Here is a 14,660-nt window from a genome sequence, read left to right on the forward strand (position 1 = left end):
CTGGTCATGGCCCCCAGACCTTCTTTTGGCCCAGTACAGGAACCCTTCCTGAAGCCAACTCTTCAGACATGGATTGGACTGGACAGTGGGTTGGAGGGGGATGCTGGTGAGGAGTGAGCTTCTTGGATCAGGTGGACACTTGAGACTATGTTGGCATCTCCTGCCTGGAGGGGAGATGGGAGGGTGGAGGGGGTTGGAGGCTGGCGAAACGGGCACAAAAGGGGGAGAGTGTAGGCAGAGAGCGGGCTGTCTCACTGTGGGGAGAGTAATTGGTAGTGTGTAGCAGGGTGTGTATGTCTTTTTGTGTGAGAGACTGACTTGATTTGTAAACTTTCACTTAAAGGACAATAAAAATTAAAAAAAGAAAAGACCCCAAATGCTAGTCGCCATAGTCGGATGTAGAGCATTTTTTTTATAGACTGTTATGCGGATTGAGCTAGATATCCCCCAAGGCCATGGTCTTCAGCCCTTAGCTCAGTAATTCAGTCCTTCAGGGTGTTTGGATGTGTCTGTGAAGCTTCTGTGACTTTGCCTGTGCCAATTTATGCTGACATCTCCAATATTGTGTACTGCCTTACCCTTACCACTTATCTGTTACCTATTTATTTAGTGTTTTTCCCTCTCCACCTCTTCTCTCCCTCATAGCCGTCAAAGATTGCTTATGTATTTAAGCATTTTCATGTGTTTTTATAATAGTGGTCTCATACAATATTTGTCCTCTTGTGGTTGACCTGTTTCATTCAGCATAGTGCCTTCTAGATTCATCCATGTTGTGAGATGTTTTGCAGATTCATCATTGTTCTTTATTGTTGTGTAGTATTGTGTGTATGTACTGTAGTTCATTTATCCATTCATCTTTTGATGGACACTTAAGTTGTTTCCGTTGTGAATAACACTGCAGTGAACATGGGTGTGCATATGCCTATTTGTGTGATGGCTCTTATTTCTCTAGGATATATTCCTAGGAGTGGGATTGCTTTATCGTATGGTATTTCTATTTCTAGCTTTTTAAGGAAGTGCTATATTGTTTTCCAAAATGGCTGTACCGTTTTGCATTCCCACCAGCAGTGCATGAGAGTTCCCAGTCTCCCGATAACCCCTCTAACATTTCTTATTTTCTGTTTTTTTGATTTGTGCCGGTAATGTCAGAGTGAGATGGTACGGTGTGATTACATTTGTGTGTGGCCTTTCTAGCCAAGGTCTTGTAACTCCCACCCAGGTGACAGCTAAGGTCTTGTAACTCCCACCCAGGTGATTGGGCCATACTGTGTGATAGGGTAATTGTGGCCTACCAAGGGTATTGGTCAGTTTTGCCTTAAAAAAGAGCCAGTTCCAGGGCAGAGAGGAGGACCCGACCACTACCAAGGAAGGAGAGACTGGCAGGAGACAGCACAGTGAATTTCCTGGCCCGCAGAGCTGGAAAGCTGAGTGCCTTTGGGCAGAGACTAAGGGCCAGTGAGAAGCCTATACCTGACTCAGAATTTGGGACTTGCCAGCCTCCACAACCTTGAGAACCATTTCCTTTATATGGTTTGTGAGTTCTGTGAGATGTTACAGCGAATTAGGGAACCCAAAGACAGGAGGGAGAGTATGGAGAGGAGAAGGAGTAAGTAGTGATGTTAGAGGTGATGGAGCGGTACAGCAGCTTGGAAAAGTTGGACATTTGGGACAGCTCTAACCTCCGCCTAATAGGAACCAGCTTTGTGCTGATCCTTATAAAAGAAATTATTCATTTAGATGTTATCTCACTGTAGTTTTGATTTGCATTCCTGTAATGGCTAGCTATGAGTCGGAATCGACTTGATGGCGCTGGATCTGTGTAATGGCTAGCGATTGCGACCGTTTCCTCACGTGTCCATTAGCTGCCTGAATGTCTTCTTTGGTGAAGTATCTGTCCATATTCTTTGCCCGTTTTTTAATTGGATTATTTCTTTTTATTGTAGACATGTTGGATCTTCCTATAGATTTTAGAAATTAGACCTTTGTCAGATATGTCATAGGCAAAAATTTCTCCCAGTTTGTAGGTTCTCTTTTCATTCTTTTGGTGAAGTCTTTTGGTGAGCATAAGTGTTTAATTCTTGGAAAATCCCATTTATCTAGCTTATCTTCTGGTGTTTGTGTATTGTTAATTATGGTTTGTATCCTTTTTAAGCCATATATTAGAGCCTCTAATGTTGACCCTATTTTTTCTTCCATGGTCTTTATGGTTTTTGGTTTTATATTTAGTTCTTTGACCTATTTTGAATTAGTTTTTGTGTATGGTGTGAGGCATGGGACCAGTTTCATTTTTTTACAAATGGACATCCAGTTTTGCCAGCATCATTTGTTAAAAAGACTGTCTTTTCCCCATTTAACGGACTTTTGACCGTTGTCAAATATCTGCAGGTGACCCACAGCCTTCTTGATCTCAGTTAACGAAAACTCAATCCTTCAATTGCTCAGGCCAAAAAACTTGAAGTCATCCTCACTTCTTTGACATCCCACAACCATTCTGTCAACAAATCCTGTTGGCTGTACCTTCAAAATATATCCAGAACCCAGACACTTCTTATCACCTCTATTCCTACTACCCTGCTCTCCCACTGCATTACTGCAATATGCTCCTAATTTCCCCCTTTTCATCTTTGACTTATATAGACTATTCTCAACAGGTGAGCAAAGTGATCCTTTTAAAATGTAAGTCAGATTATATCACTCCTCTGCAGTACATCTCCTTTTCATTCAGAGTAAAAGCGAAAGTTCTGACAATGTCCTATGTGATCTGCACCCAGCCACCCTCAGCCATAGCTCTTTGCTTCAGCCACACTAGTCTCACAGTTCCTGGAACACACCAGGCACCTACTAGCCTGTACTCTAGCTATTCCTTTTCTCGGGATGTTCTTCAGGGTATCTTTTTGGATAACTCTCTTACCTCCTAATGTTTGTTCAAAACTCAATTCTCAATTAGGCCCTCCCTGACCACCCTATTTAATACCCTCTACCACTGTCAATCACCCCTCCCTTCTGTCTCTCTTTACCCTACCCTGCTTTTTCTTTTCTCCATAGCACTTATTTTCTAATATGTCCTCTACTTCATTAACATTGTATTTGTTGTGCAGGTAGTCTTGACTTACAACACATTTGAGTTATGATGAACCGCAGCCGTCTCTTTTTTTGGTACACCTTATTGTTAGTAATACCTACTGCATACAGTGTTGTAGCACATACTTTGCTGATGTCATCGTTCTCATGCCAACCCCCAAAGACATACAGGTGAGATTTATAAAGATACTGATAATAAAAGGCAATAATAATGAAAACTAAAAAAAAAAAAAAAATGACGAGGTATCCACTTGACTTAACGTCAGAACCGGCTTATGACAGAGTGATCAGAACAGAACCCCATCTTAAGTTGGGGACTGCCTGTATTTTCACCCCACTAGACTCAAAGCTTTGTGAGCGTAGGGATATTTGTTGTGTTTACTGATGTATTCCAATAATGCTTGGTACATATTTGGCCCTCAAAAAATCTTTGCTGAATGAATTTATGAGTGGTAGTGTTTTTAAAATGAATCATCCTTTCAGAAATGAGTAAGTAGAAGAAGATGTATGAAAAATGCAACAATAAACATGGATGTTTGCTTGCCGTTCTTTGTGTTTATATATATATATATGTATATATATGTACTTATATAGGTTTTTTTTAGGCTTAGTTTGGTAACCTGAGTTTTTTATTTAATCACTTTGTTGAGGTATAATTTACATACCATAAAATTTATCATTTGTAATTGTACAAGTTAGTGATTTTTAGTAAATTTATAGAATTGTGCAACCATCATCCCAGATAGTTCCATTGGGTTCCTTTGCAGTTAATCTCTGTCACCTCCTGTGTTATCCTGATTTTATTCAATAATTTTTGGCCTCTATGTCTCGAAAGAATAATTCATAAGCAGTAGTAATATAGCTTTGTGCCCCTAAAAATTTTAAGTTTAAAATTAAATATCCATTGGTTAATGTAGGAAATAATATTGAACATTAGTTAAAAGAACGAGATTGAGACTTACACTGGCTGCGTTCTTATCCAGCTCTACCATTTACCAAATTACCCAAACTGTTTTGCCTGAATTTCTTCATCTGTTTAATGGGTAATAATAGTAGTAATTAGATCAGAGAGTTATTATGATGATTTACCAAATAATAAAAGTAATCTCCTTGCAGCACAGTGGCTACCATGTAGTAAATACTCCACAAACATTAGCTAACATGATTAATCTCTTTTAGAGTAGGTCTAAAATACATGGGGATCAATATCCTTGCAGTCAGAGAGCAAAATTCAAATCCGATTCTAGGCTTTTGAAGATTGTACAAAATGTAATCCTGCTCTTGTCTTGGTTTGTAAATAATGTATGAGAGATCGGAAGAGCGAGTTAATTTCCAACAGAGAAAATTGTTCCCCAGCATTTTTATTTGGAGGTATCTGCAACATCACTTGACTGAATTTTCTCTGCTCATCTTTGGCATCTTTGACACCATGGAAGTAATTACCCACTTTTTTGTTGAAACCGTAGTGACCATCAGAAGGTGTTCTGAAATGTGTTTTAATCTTAGGACGGGATACACTGTAAGTGTAATTTCCTCCCAGTGAGCGGGGGAAGCATTTTATTGTGCCTCTTGTAGCCTGAGAAGCCGGAACAAAATTATCTTTAATAAGGTCTTTTTCTGCTTTTTGTTCTTTTCTTTTACGTACAGATGCACAAAGCAGAGTCATCAGAAGCCTCTCGATTCAAAAGATGATAATACCGAAAAACACTGCCCAGTGACAGTGAATCCTTGGCACATGAAGAAAGCTTTTAAAGTCATGAACGAATTAAGAAGGTATCGTTACATTAATGTACATGTAACTATGGGCCCCTTCTCTTTATCTTTCAGTTGTTTGTAGTGAATACACCCACCAGTGGTTGTTTCTTTTGAAACAGAGAACGTTAAAATCCTTTTTTGTGATCTTTTATTAAAGGAAGGGAGACTGCAAATCATTTGTCAGAAGTGTGGTTGGAGAGTAGTTCCGTTCTGTCCAATATGGTAGCCACCAGCCACATGTGGCTCCTGAGTTCTTGAAATGTGGCTGGTCTAAATGGGATGTTTTGTAAGTGGAAAACACCGATTTCTAAGACTTACTGTGAAAAAATAATGTAAAACTTTTTATTAATAATTTTTAAAAATATTGAGTCCATGTCAAAATGATATTTGGGATATTTTCAGCTAAATATATTGCTAAAATTAACTTCACTTGTGTTTTACTTTTTTAATGTGACTTCTAGAAAATTTAACACTACATATATGGCTGGCATTTGTGACTTACATTATACTTGTATTGGACAGTGCTGGTCTAGGGCTTCTAACTTATCAGCACAAAGAATATGGAAAGACTCTTGGACAGAGAAAAATGTATTTCTCTTTTTTGGTGGGTGGTGGTAGTTGTTTTGGGGATTAGCGACCTGCTTCGTTGCTAAGATGGTAGTTCTCAAGTATGTTAGGAGCTACTGCAATCAAGAGTGACTTTAAAAGTTGATTTGAGAAATGAGTAACTTTTTTTTTTTTAATTATAAGGCCAATTATATATTAACAGTTTTAGTTGTTTTCTTAGCATTTTATGAATAACATTTTTTCTGTTATTCTTCTTGTTAAAGTACACCACATGTGTCTCCCTGTAATGTTGAAAGCTTGGGCTAAGAAGGAATTGGTTTAACGTTTCCCCTAGCCTCTCTGTGCTGTGTCTTCCTATAAGCCCACCGTTTTAGTCTATCACTTGTTTGTTCATTTCTTCTTTAATTAAACGTTCAGTAAATATTTATCTGCTAAGTGCTGGAGATATAATGGTGAACAAAAACAGTTGGTTGCTACCCCAATGTGGCTTATGGTTCATTGCAGGAAGCAGACCGCATGTAACTGTAAATTTTAATGGCAGTGCTACAAAGGAGGGCTACCTGATGCTGTGAAGGTGGATAAGAGTAGTCAGGGAAGGCTTCCCTGAGAAAAAAAGGAATAATTGTGCTGGGACCTGATAGGAAAATAGAGATAACATAAAATTAGGAAGAAGTTGGGAGAGATTAAAGTAGAGTGTTCCAGGCATAGCAGCAGTGCTGAAGTCTTGTGGTGGGCAAGAGCTGGCCTCATAGGAGGAACCGAAAGGGGAGTAAAGTGGGATCAGGGTAAGAGGAGGCTGGAGGGGATATAGGTGAGCGCCAGCCTCTTTAGAGTCCTGTACATTTGGTGAATAGCAGTGGAACATTGTTGGACATAGAGCTGGAAGATGAGCTCCTAAGGTTGGAAGGCACTCAAAATATGACCGGGGAAGAGCTGCCTGCTCAAAGTGGAGTCAACCTTAATGACGGGGATGGAGTAAAGCTTCATTTGTTGATGTGACATGACACAGAATGAGAAGAAACAGCTGCGAACATCCATTAATAATTGGAACATGGAATGTGTAAAGTATGAACTAGGAAGATTGGGTGTTGTCAGAAATGAAGTGAAACACATAAAGATCAATATACTAGGCATTAGTGAGATGAAATGGACTGGTGTTGGCTGTTTTGAATTGGACAATGATATGGTCTATGCTGGGAATGATGAAGAGGCAAGGCGGTGCAATCATTGTCAAAAAGAACATTTGAAGATCTGAAGTACGGTGCTGTCAGTGATAACATAATCTCCATAGGCCTACAAGGAAGATCAGTTAATATGACTATTACTCAAATTTATACACTAATTACTAATACCAAAGATGAAGAAATTGAAGATTTTTACTAACTTTTGCAGTCTGAAATTGATCAAACATGCAGTCAAGATGCGTTGGTAATTACTAGTGATTGGAATATGAAGGTTGGAGGCAAAGAAGGATTGATAGTTGGAAAATAAGCCTTGGTGATGGAGACTTAGATGTGAGATCATGTGATAGAATTTTGTAAGACCAATGACTTACTCATTACAAATAACCATTTTTCAACAACATAAACAGCAGCTATTCAGGTAGACCTCACAGGATGGAATACACAGGAATCAAATCGACTACATCTGTGGAAAGGAGGAGGAGGACATGGAGGAGCTCAATGTCATTAGAGCAAGGCCAGGGACCGATGTGGAACAGACCATCAATTGCTCATACGCAAGTTCAAGTTGAAGCTGATTGAAATGAGTCTATGAGAGCCAGGGTACAACCTTGAGTATATTCTACCTGAAGTTAGAGACCATCTCAAGAGTAGATTAATGCATTGACCACTAATGACCAAAGACTAGATGAGTTGTGGGATGACATCAAGGACATCATACATGAAGAATGCAAAATGTCATTTAAAAAACAGTAAAGAAAGAAAGAAAAGACCTAACTGGATGTCAGAAAAGACTCTGAAACTTACTTTTGAATGTATAGTAGCTAAAGTGAATGGAAGAAATGATGAAGTAAAAAACCTGAACAGAAGATTTCGAAGGGCAGCTTGAGAAGACAAAGTAAAGTATTATAATGACATACGTAGAGACCTGGAGTTAGAAAACCAAAAGGGAAGAACACGTTTGGCATTTCTGAAGCTGAAAGAACTGAAGAAAAAATTCAATCCTCGAGTTGTAATATTGGAGGATTCTGTGGGCAAAGTGTTGAACAATACAGGAAGCATCAAAAGAAGGTGGGAGGAATACACAGAGTCACAGTACCCAAAAGAACTGGTCGTTATATAGCCATTTCAGGAAGTAGCATATGATCAAGAACCAGTGGTATTGAAGGATTAAGTCCAAGCTGCAGTGAAGGCATTGGTGAAAAACAAGGCTCTAGCCACTGACAATACCAGTTGAAATGTTTCAACAAACAGATGCAATGCTGGAAGCACTCACTTGTCTACACCAAGAAATTTGGAAGACAGCTACCTGGCCAACTGATCGGAAGAGATCCATATTCGTGCCCATTCCAAAGAAAGGTGAGGCAACAGAATGCAGAAATTATTGAACAATATCAGTACTATCACACAAGTAAAATACTGTTGAAGACAATTCAAAAATGGTTGCAGCTTTACATCAAAAGGAGACTGCCAGAAATCCAAGCCATATTCAGAAGAGGGTATGGAACGAGGGATATCATCGATAATGTCAGATGGGCTTGGCTGAAAGTGGAGAATACCAGAAAGATGTGTACTTGTGTTTTATTGACTATACAGAGACATTCGACTGGATCATAACAAATTATGAATAACATTGCAAATAATGGGTATTTCAGAACACTTGTGCTCATGCAGAATCTGTATATAGACTAAGGGACAGGTGTTCAAATAGAATAAGGGGATACTGTGTGGTTTAAAGTTAGGAAAGGTGTGCGTAAGAGTTATTCAATCTGCATGCTGAGCAAATAATCTGAGAAGCTGAACTACATGAAGAAGAGCGGGGTATCAGAATTGGAAGAAGACTCGTTAACAACCTTCTCTATTTAGATAGCACAACTTTGCTGAAAGTGAAGAAGACTTGAAGCACTTACTGATGAAGATCAAAGATCACAGCATCCAGTATCAGATTACATATCAACATAAAGAAAACAAAAATCCTCACAACTGGACAAATAAGCAACATCATGATAAACAGACAAAAAATAACGTTGTCAAGGATTTAATTTTACCTGAGTCCACAGTCAACACCCATGGAAGCAGCAGTCAAGAAATCAGAGGACATATTGCATTGGACAGATGTACTGCAAAAGACCTCTTTGACCTGTTAAAAAGCAAAGATGTCACTTTGAGGACTAAGGTGCGCCTGTCCCATGGCATGGTATTTTCAATTGCGTCATATGCATGCGAAAGCTGGAAAATGAATAAGGAAAGACCGAAGGAGAATTGATAACTTTGAATTATGGTGTTGGCAAAAAAAATTGAATATTCCATGTACTGCCAGAAGAAGGAATAAATCTATCTTGGAAGAAGCACAGCCAGACTGCTTCTTAGCGAGAATGGCGAGACCTTCCCTCACATACTTTGTACATGTTGTCAGTAGGGACCATTACCTGGAGAAGGACATCATGCTTGGTAAAGTAGAGGGTTGGCAGAAAAGAAGACGACCCTCAGTGAGATGGATTGACACAGTGGCTGCAACAGTGGGCTCAAATATAGCAACAATTGTGAAGATGGTGCAGGACTGTGTGGTATTTCATGAGATTGTACATAGGGTCACTATGAGTTGGAACTGATTAGATGGCACCAGATAACGAGCAACAACAGCGTTTGGTGTTATCATGACAGGAAGTCATTGAAGAAGAGTTTTAGGCAGAGATACGACATGATTAGATTTGTTTTGAAAAGAACACACTGACTGCTGGGTGGAGAATGGTTTGGAAAGGGATGAGAAAAAGTTAAACTGAATATTGGATTATTTGATTTGCTTTCTACGCTGACAACACTTTAAAAATGTGCGTTTTCATTTATTCTTCGGGAGTTTATAATGCTGGAATAATCCACTCGTCTGGCCGTACTGTTTCAGTTTTTTAATCCTGTTGTGACAATAGTTATTAGAATTATAAAATGTAGTGGAAACCCTGGTGGTGTAGTGTGGTTAAGTGCTATGGCTGCTAACCAAGAGGTTGGCGGTTAGAATCCGCCAGGCGCTCCTTGGAAACTCTGTGGGGCAGTTCTACTCTGTCCTATGGGGTCGCTATGAGTTGGAATTGACTCGACGGTGGGGTCGCTATGAGTTGGAATTGACTCGACGGCAGTGGGTTTGGTTTGGTTTGGTTTTTTTTCAGTGGTACTAAGTGGAACTGAAAGACAAGTAAGAAAAATACTCTGGTTATTTTAAGACTGGGATCTCTCATGACTTTTTTCTTTGAAAAGTTGAGAAAGACTGAGTATTCACGTATTTTTCTCACCCCAGAGTGCACAGGTACCTTGGCTTTCCACTTGTGTTGTGTGAGTGGGTCTTTGTTGACCTGAGCACGACTCATTAAGCTTCAGGGAAGGTAGCTCCTAGTGCTTTTTCCCCTGAGGTGAATGACCTGAGTTTTGGGACAAACTCTTTGTCCTTGGGCCGATAGTTTTAATTATTTCAGCCTTAAAAAAAAAAAAAAAAATTTTTTTTTTTTTTTAACTATAAAAAGGGGAGTGGACAGCCTTGTTTCTGAGGTTCGTTGCTGCTTGGACATTCTCTGAGCTTGTGAGATTTCCCCTTGCTTATCTGCTGCAAGTCTTGAAGTATCCTAGCCTTTTTCTAGGGATTATTTAGCTCTGACCTTCATTCATCTGTTTGTCACATTTTAGGTGTTGCTGTGAAATAATATAATGCCTTCTTATTCTTTGTGTTGCACCATTTCACATGCTGATGCTGATTTTCAGAACAACGAATGACCTTTGCGTAGCCAGAGTGTTGACTGCCTGGTCTGTTAACCAGGATTGCTGTAATGAAGTCAGCCAACAGTGTTTTAAAAAATGAACTGTCTTTTGGGTTCATCAGAATCTTTTTTCAGAAATGTTAGTCTCTTTCTTTCTACCCCTCATAGCCAATTTGAGTAATTCTTAAAGAAAAACAATCTCTGAAGAGGCTGAAAATCATTATTTCCTGTCCTTGCATCAACTTCCCGCTGCCCAGAAAGGGTAGCTGAGAGTGGTTTCCTGACTTCTGGGAAGGGAGAACTTCCTTGTTTTCAGCACTCTGCTCTCGAGCTCTGTAAGAGGTAGAATATCAGCTATGCATTAAGGTGTTTTTGTGAACCGTTTGCTGATGGACACAAAATTTTAGAAGTAAAAGTCACTTTTCTTCCATTTATAGCACGTGAGGTGTACTTGGGGAGGTGTGGAGATAGGAATTTTGTAAGATTTAGGGTGTAGAATTAAAATTGTTTTGTACTAAAGGAATGTGACACTTTCTTTTCTGTCTCATTTTTTTAGATAGGAGGCCCAGAGGCCTAGCTCTATATCCCAGCCCAGTGTGAGCTGGAGTAATTTGAAATTACTTGCTTTAAATTTAAAGTGTATGTTCGATTAAACCCTGTGGTGAGTTTTAACAGTTTTTTGAACAAGTGTTAGTAAGCACCTGCCTTTCCTTTGAAATCAGCTAGCATGCCCAAAAAAAAAGGCTGTCTAAAAAACAGTATCAGACTTGGCCTAGGCCCTTCAAGTGTTTATAGACAGCTGCTGGAGTTTAGAGAAGAGGAGGAGGTTGTGGAAGATTGTGTGCAAAATGTGGATACCAAAAAGCATTCTCACCGGAGAAATCAGCACGGCCTGGGGTGGGCTTCAGCTGGGCCCTGAAAAGAGGGCAGTAGGATCTGGATAGGGAACGGGAGAGGGGAAGTAGTTTCTGGTCTGGATAACTGCATGATCTAGGAGCAGGGGGAAGGGAGCCTGTTGGATAAAGTGAATAAAGGGTTTATGCTGGGGGGTCTGTAGAACCGCGTAGGAGGTAAGAGGGGGCAGAATTGTGGCAGCGTAAATACCATGATGATTTTGGACTTCATCTTCTGGGCTTTGGGAATTAGTGAAGGTTTTTGAGAAAGGGAGTAGCATTGTAAGATTAATGATAATGGAGGAAAAATTTGGGATGTCAAAGGATGGGTCTGGTGGTGTAGTAGTAGAATTTTTGCCTTCCATGTGGAAGACCTGGGTTCAATTCCCGGCCAGTGCACCTTGTGTGCAACCACCACCCTTCTGCCACTGGAGGCTTGCAAGTTACTATGATGCTGAACAGGCTTCAGTGGAGCTTCTAGACTAAGACAGACTAGAAAAAAAGGCCTGGCAATCTACTGCCAAAAATCAGCCAGTGGAAACCCTATAAGATCACAGTGGTTCAGTCAGCAATGATCATGTTGATGGATGGTATAGGACTGGGCAGAGTTTCATTCCACTGTGCTTGGGATCACCATGAGTTGGGGGCCAACCTACCACAACTAACAACAGCTACTGGTAACAACACTACAGCAGCAAATCTCTGGCAGAAATTTAGTTCTTAACTTTAAATTTCTCGAGCATGGGTGTGGGGAAGTTTTTCAGAACACCGTCTTCGAAATCAAACCAGTAGTTCTTTACAGAGCGCTTATTATGCACGGCACATTGAATTGGGTCCATGGAGGAGACAAAAGAACAGACTGTATCCTAGACACAAGCTGCATTGAGAAAATTAGACTGTGAGATTTTTGAGGTGGTTTAAAAAGAAACGGTCAAATGATAGCATTTTAGCCTTTAAAATAAATAAAAAAAATAATAAACACCTGCTTTTTAGGCTATGGGATAAACCATGCTTGAACATTAAAAATTTTAATGAGTATTAGTAGGAGCCAACCTATTTAGTTTTGCATGTATTTAAAAGGGAGATAATTTTGATCTTTAAGTTGTATTTCAGGGAAAATCATAAGAAACAACTCAAATGTTCTCCTTTATATCACACACGAGCCATGAATATTTATTCAGTAATAACAGCAGTTCTTACATTCCAGGAGATATTTTAACACAAAAGCCTGAAGCTCTCTCTTGGAGGAGTAGTCACTGTATTAACCCTCCCAGGACTTCTAGACTCATAGACCCAGATCACTGTTAGGGTTACTGCTGGGATTAGATTATCTGTTGTGCATCCTTGAAAAATTTTAGTTGTGGCTATTCTTTGTTAATTTGTATTTTATTGCTTAGATGGCAGGTGATTTAAATAATGAATTTCAAGTGAGCCTGCCCTTCCCTTCATAGCTTTATGTCACTTTTTTTTTTCTTTAAAAGGGGAATTTTAGGAAATTACATACGGTGTGAATTTTTTTTAGTTGTTGTGAATATATATATTTTTCTTTTCTGCAGCGTAGCACATTGTCAGATTCTTTTGTTCTCATGTTGTACTCGAGTAGAACATAAAACAATTCTTGAAGGACAGAGCATTTAGGAAGATCCCCAAAATAAAGCAAACTTGTTTAAGAAAGTTAAAGTGTCATTTTGAAGCCAACAGTCTCAATTGAATTGGTAATATTCTTCAGTGTTTCATAAGCACTTGCAATTGATTTCTTTTTAAGTTGTACGTATTGAGCTTGGATAGGATCATTAAACATTTCATAGAACGTGAAGAAAAGAATGGCTGGTAGTAAATGAATGTACTAATCCAGCCTCCTTTTCTTCTTCCCTTTCACCCAGGTTCCTGGATACCTACCACGTGTGAGATTCTGTGCTACTTCCGAATTTACCTTCAGTATAAAAAAAAAAAAAAAAAAAATTTTTTTTTATCCCCTATTAGGAAACCCTGGTTGCCTAGTGGTTAAGTGCTACGGCTGCTAACCAAAGGGTCGGCAGTTCAAATCCGCCAGGCGCTCCTTGTAAACCCTGTGTGGCGGCTCTACTCTGTCCTGTAGGGTCGCTATGAGTTGGAATCGACTTGTTGGCACTGAGTTTGGTTTCATTGGGTTTATCCCCTATTAATGAGATACTTCTTACTTTGGTGATTTTCTTGTAAATTGTTATGGCTAAGAGTATCTACCTCTTATGACTTATTTTACGAAGTGATACTTTTTTAACAGGGAAATTTCCTTTGAACATCTTATATATCTTACCCGTCTAAAAACCCACGAAATCAAGTTTTTTACCCGCACGCTCAGAAACTCACCTCTGCATTACTTTTTCCCCCTCTGGAATCCTTGAGCATCTTCATCTCGCTACTCTGCCCTCTCCCCACCATCTTTTCCCTGTCCATCTGTTCCTTGTCCCTTTGTTCACTTTACTTAGGATTATTTTCTTCATCTTCTCCTCTGACCAGGTTTTCTTGACAGTTCTTAAATCTGGAGATACGACCTTCCCTTCTCTTCCGATTCATTGACATGCTTTCTCCAGTGTGTTCTTGTGGCTCTGTTTTGTCATTTTTCACTGTTATTCTCCCATCTTAATTCTATCCGAAAAGAACGCTAAATTCTCTGTTTCTGGGACCCTTGACTGGTTTAAAGCAGTTTCTGAGTCATTGACTTTAGTAGGGTTTTCTATGACTTTCCAAGTTGACTGTCTCATCTTCCTGTTAGAAAATCTCAGCAAGTATAAATCTATTGAGGGGGCTTTGGTGTTTTTCAGTACTGATTGTGGTGTTTAGTCTTATTAAACTCAACATCCAGGTTTTCCCTGTGTTTACCTGCCACCAAAATTTAAAGATGCTACTTAGCATCATGGTTCTAAGAAGAAAAACAAGACAGCAGTGACACTTTTCATGGAGGTCTGTGGTTCTTTGAGGTTGCTGACATTTTAGCCAGGTTGCATCTGCCTTGTCTATTAGATGACATTGTCAGTTAGAAGAGGTTGGATTAAAGGTAACCAATTTAAATTCACTATCGGGAAGCCTTTCACCTTTAAAACAGCTCATCTCTTTACCCTTTGTGCTAAGTAGCCCATGCTTTGTGTTACAGCTGTGTCCTGAACAGCATCTCCACATCTGGCCTCAGCCCTCTGCTTCCTAATCAGTTTCTAATTTCCTTGGCTTCTGGCCTTCTGCATCATTTCTTTTTGTCTTGCACTTCTTTTTTTGGCCTAACACCTGATACTGTTCCCTGGTACCAACTTTTGGGCCCATTCCTAGGCTACACTACATGTTTCACCCGTGGGCTGTGGCTTACAACTCGTCTCACCCGCCTGGCACCTTGGATGGTATTCTCATTCTGCTCCATGTGGCAGGAAAGCCCTCCACATTTTCCCTGGAAACTGAGGAAGAAA

The 14,660-nt window shown here is 39.6% G+C and overlaps 1 protein-coding gene across 3 annotated transcripts in view; it reads left to right on the plus strand.

The window, feature by feature from the left end:
* KLHL2 (kelch like family member 2) overlaps positions 1-14,660 on the plus strand; it is a 126,545-nt gene that overhangs the window by 14,065 nt on the left and 97,820 nt on the right. The window contains exons 1-2 of one of the 3 annotated variants that reach the window (XM_049863878.1): positions 3,098-3,252; positions 4,729-4,854. Coding sequence is in view for 2 of the 3 variants with exons in the window: in XM_049863875.1 (XP_049719832.1) it covers positions 3,128-3,252; positions 4,729-4,854 (251 nt within the window). In the remaining variant the exon portion in view is untranslated. Of the gene's footprint in view, positions 1-3,097; positions 3,253-4,728; positions 4,855-14,660 lie in introns of those variants that run through there. The other 2 variants (XM_049863875.1, XM_049863876.1) reach the window with 2 other exon arrangements.

This window comes from Elephas maximus, chromosome 21, assembly GCF_024166365.1.
Source record: "Elephas maximus indicus isolate mEleMax1 chromosome 21, mEleMax1 primary haplotype, whole genome shotgun sequence".
Taxonomy (NCBI): Eukaryota; Metazoa; Chordata; class Mammalia; order Proboscidea; family Elephantidae; genus Elephas; species Elephas maximus.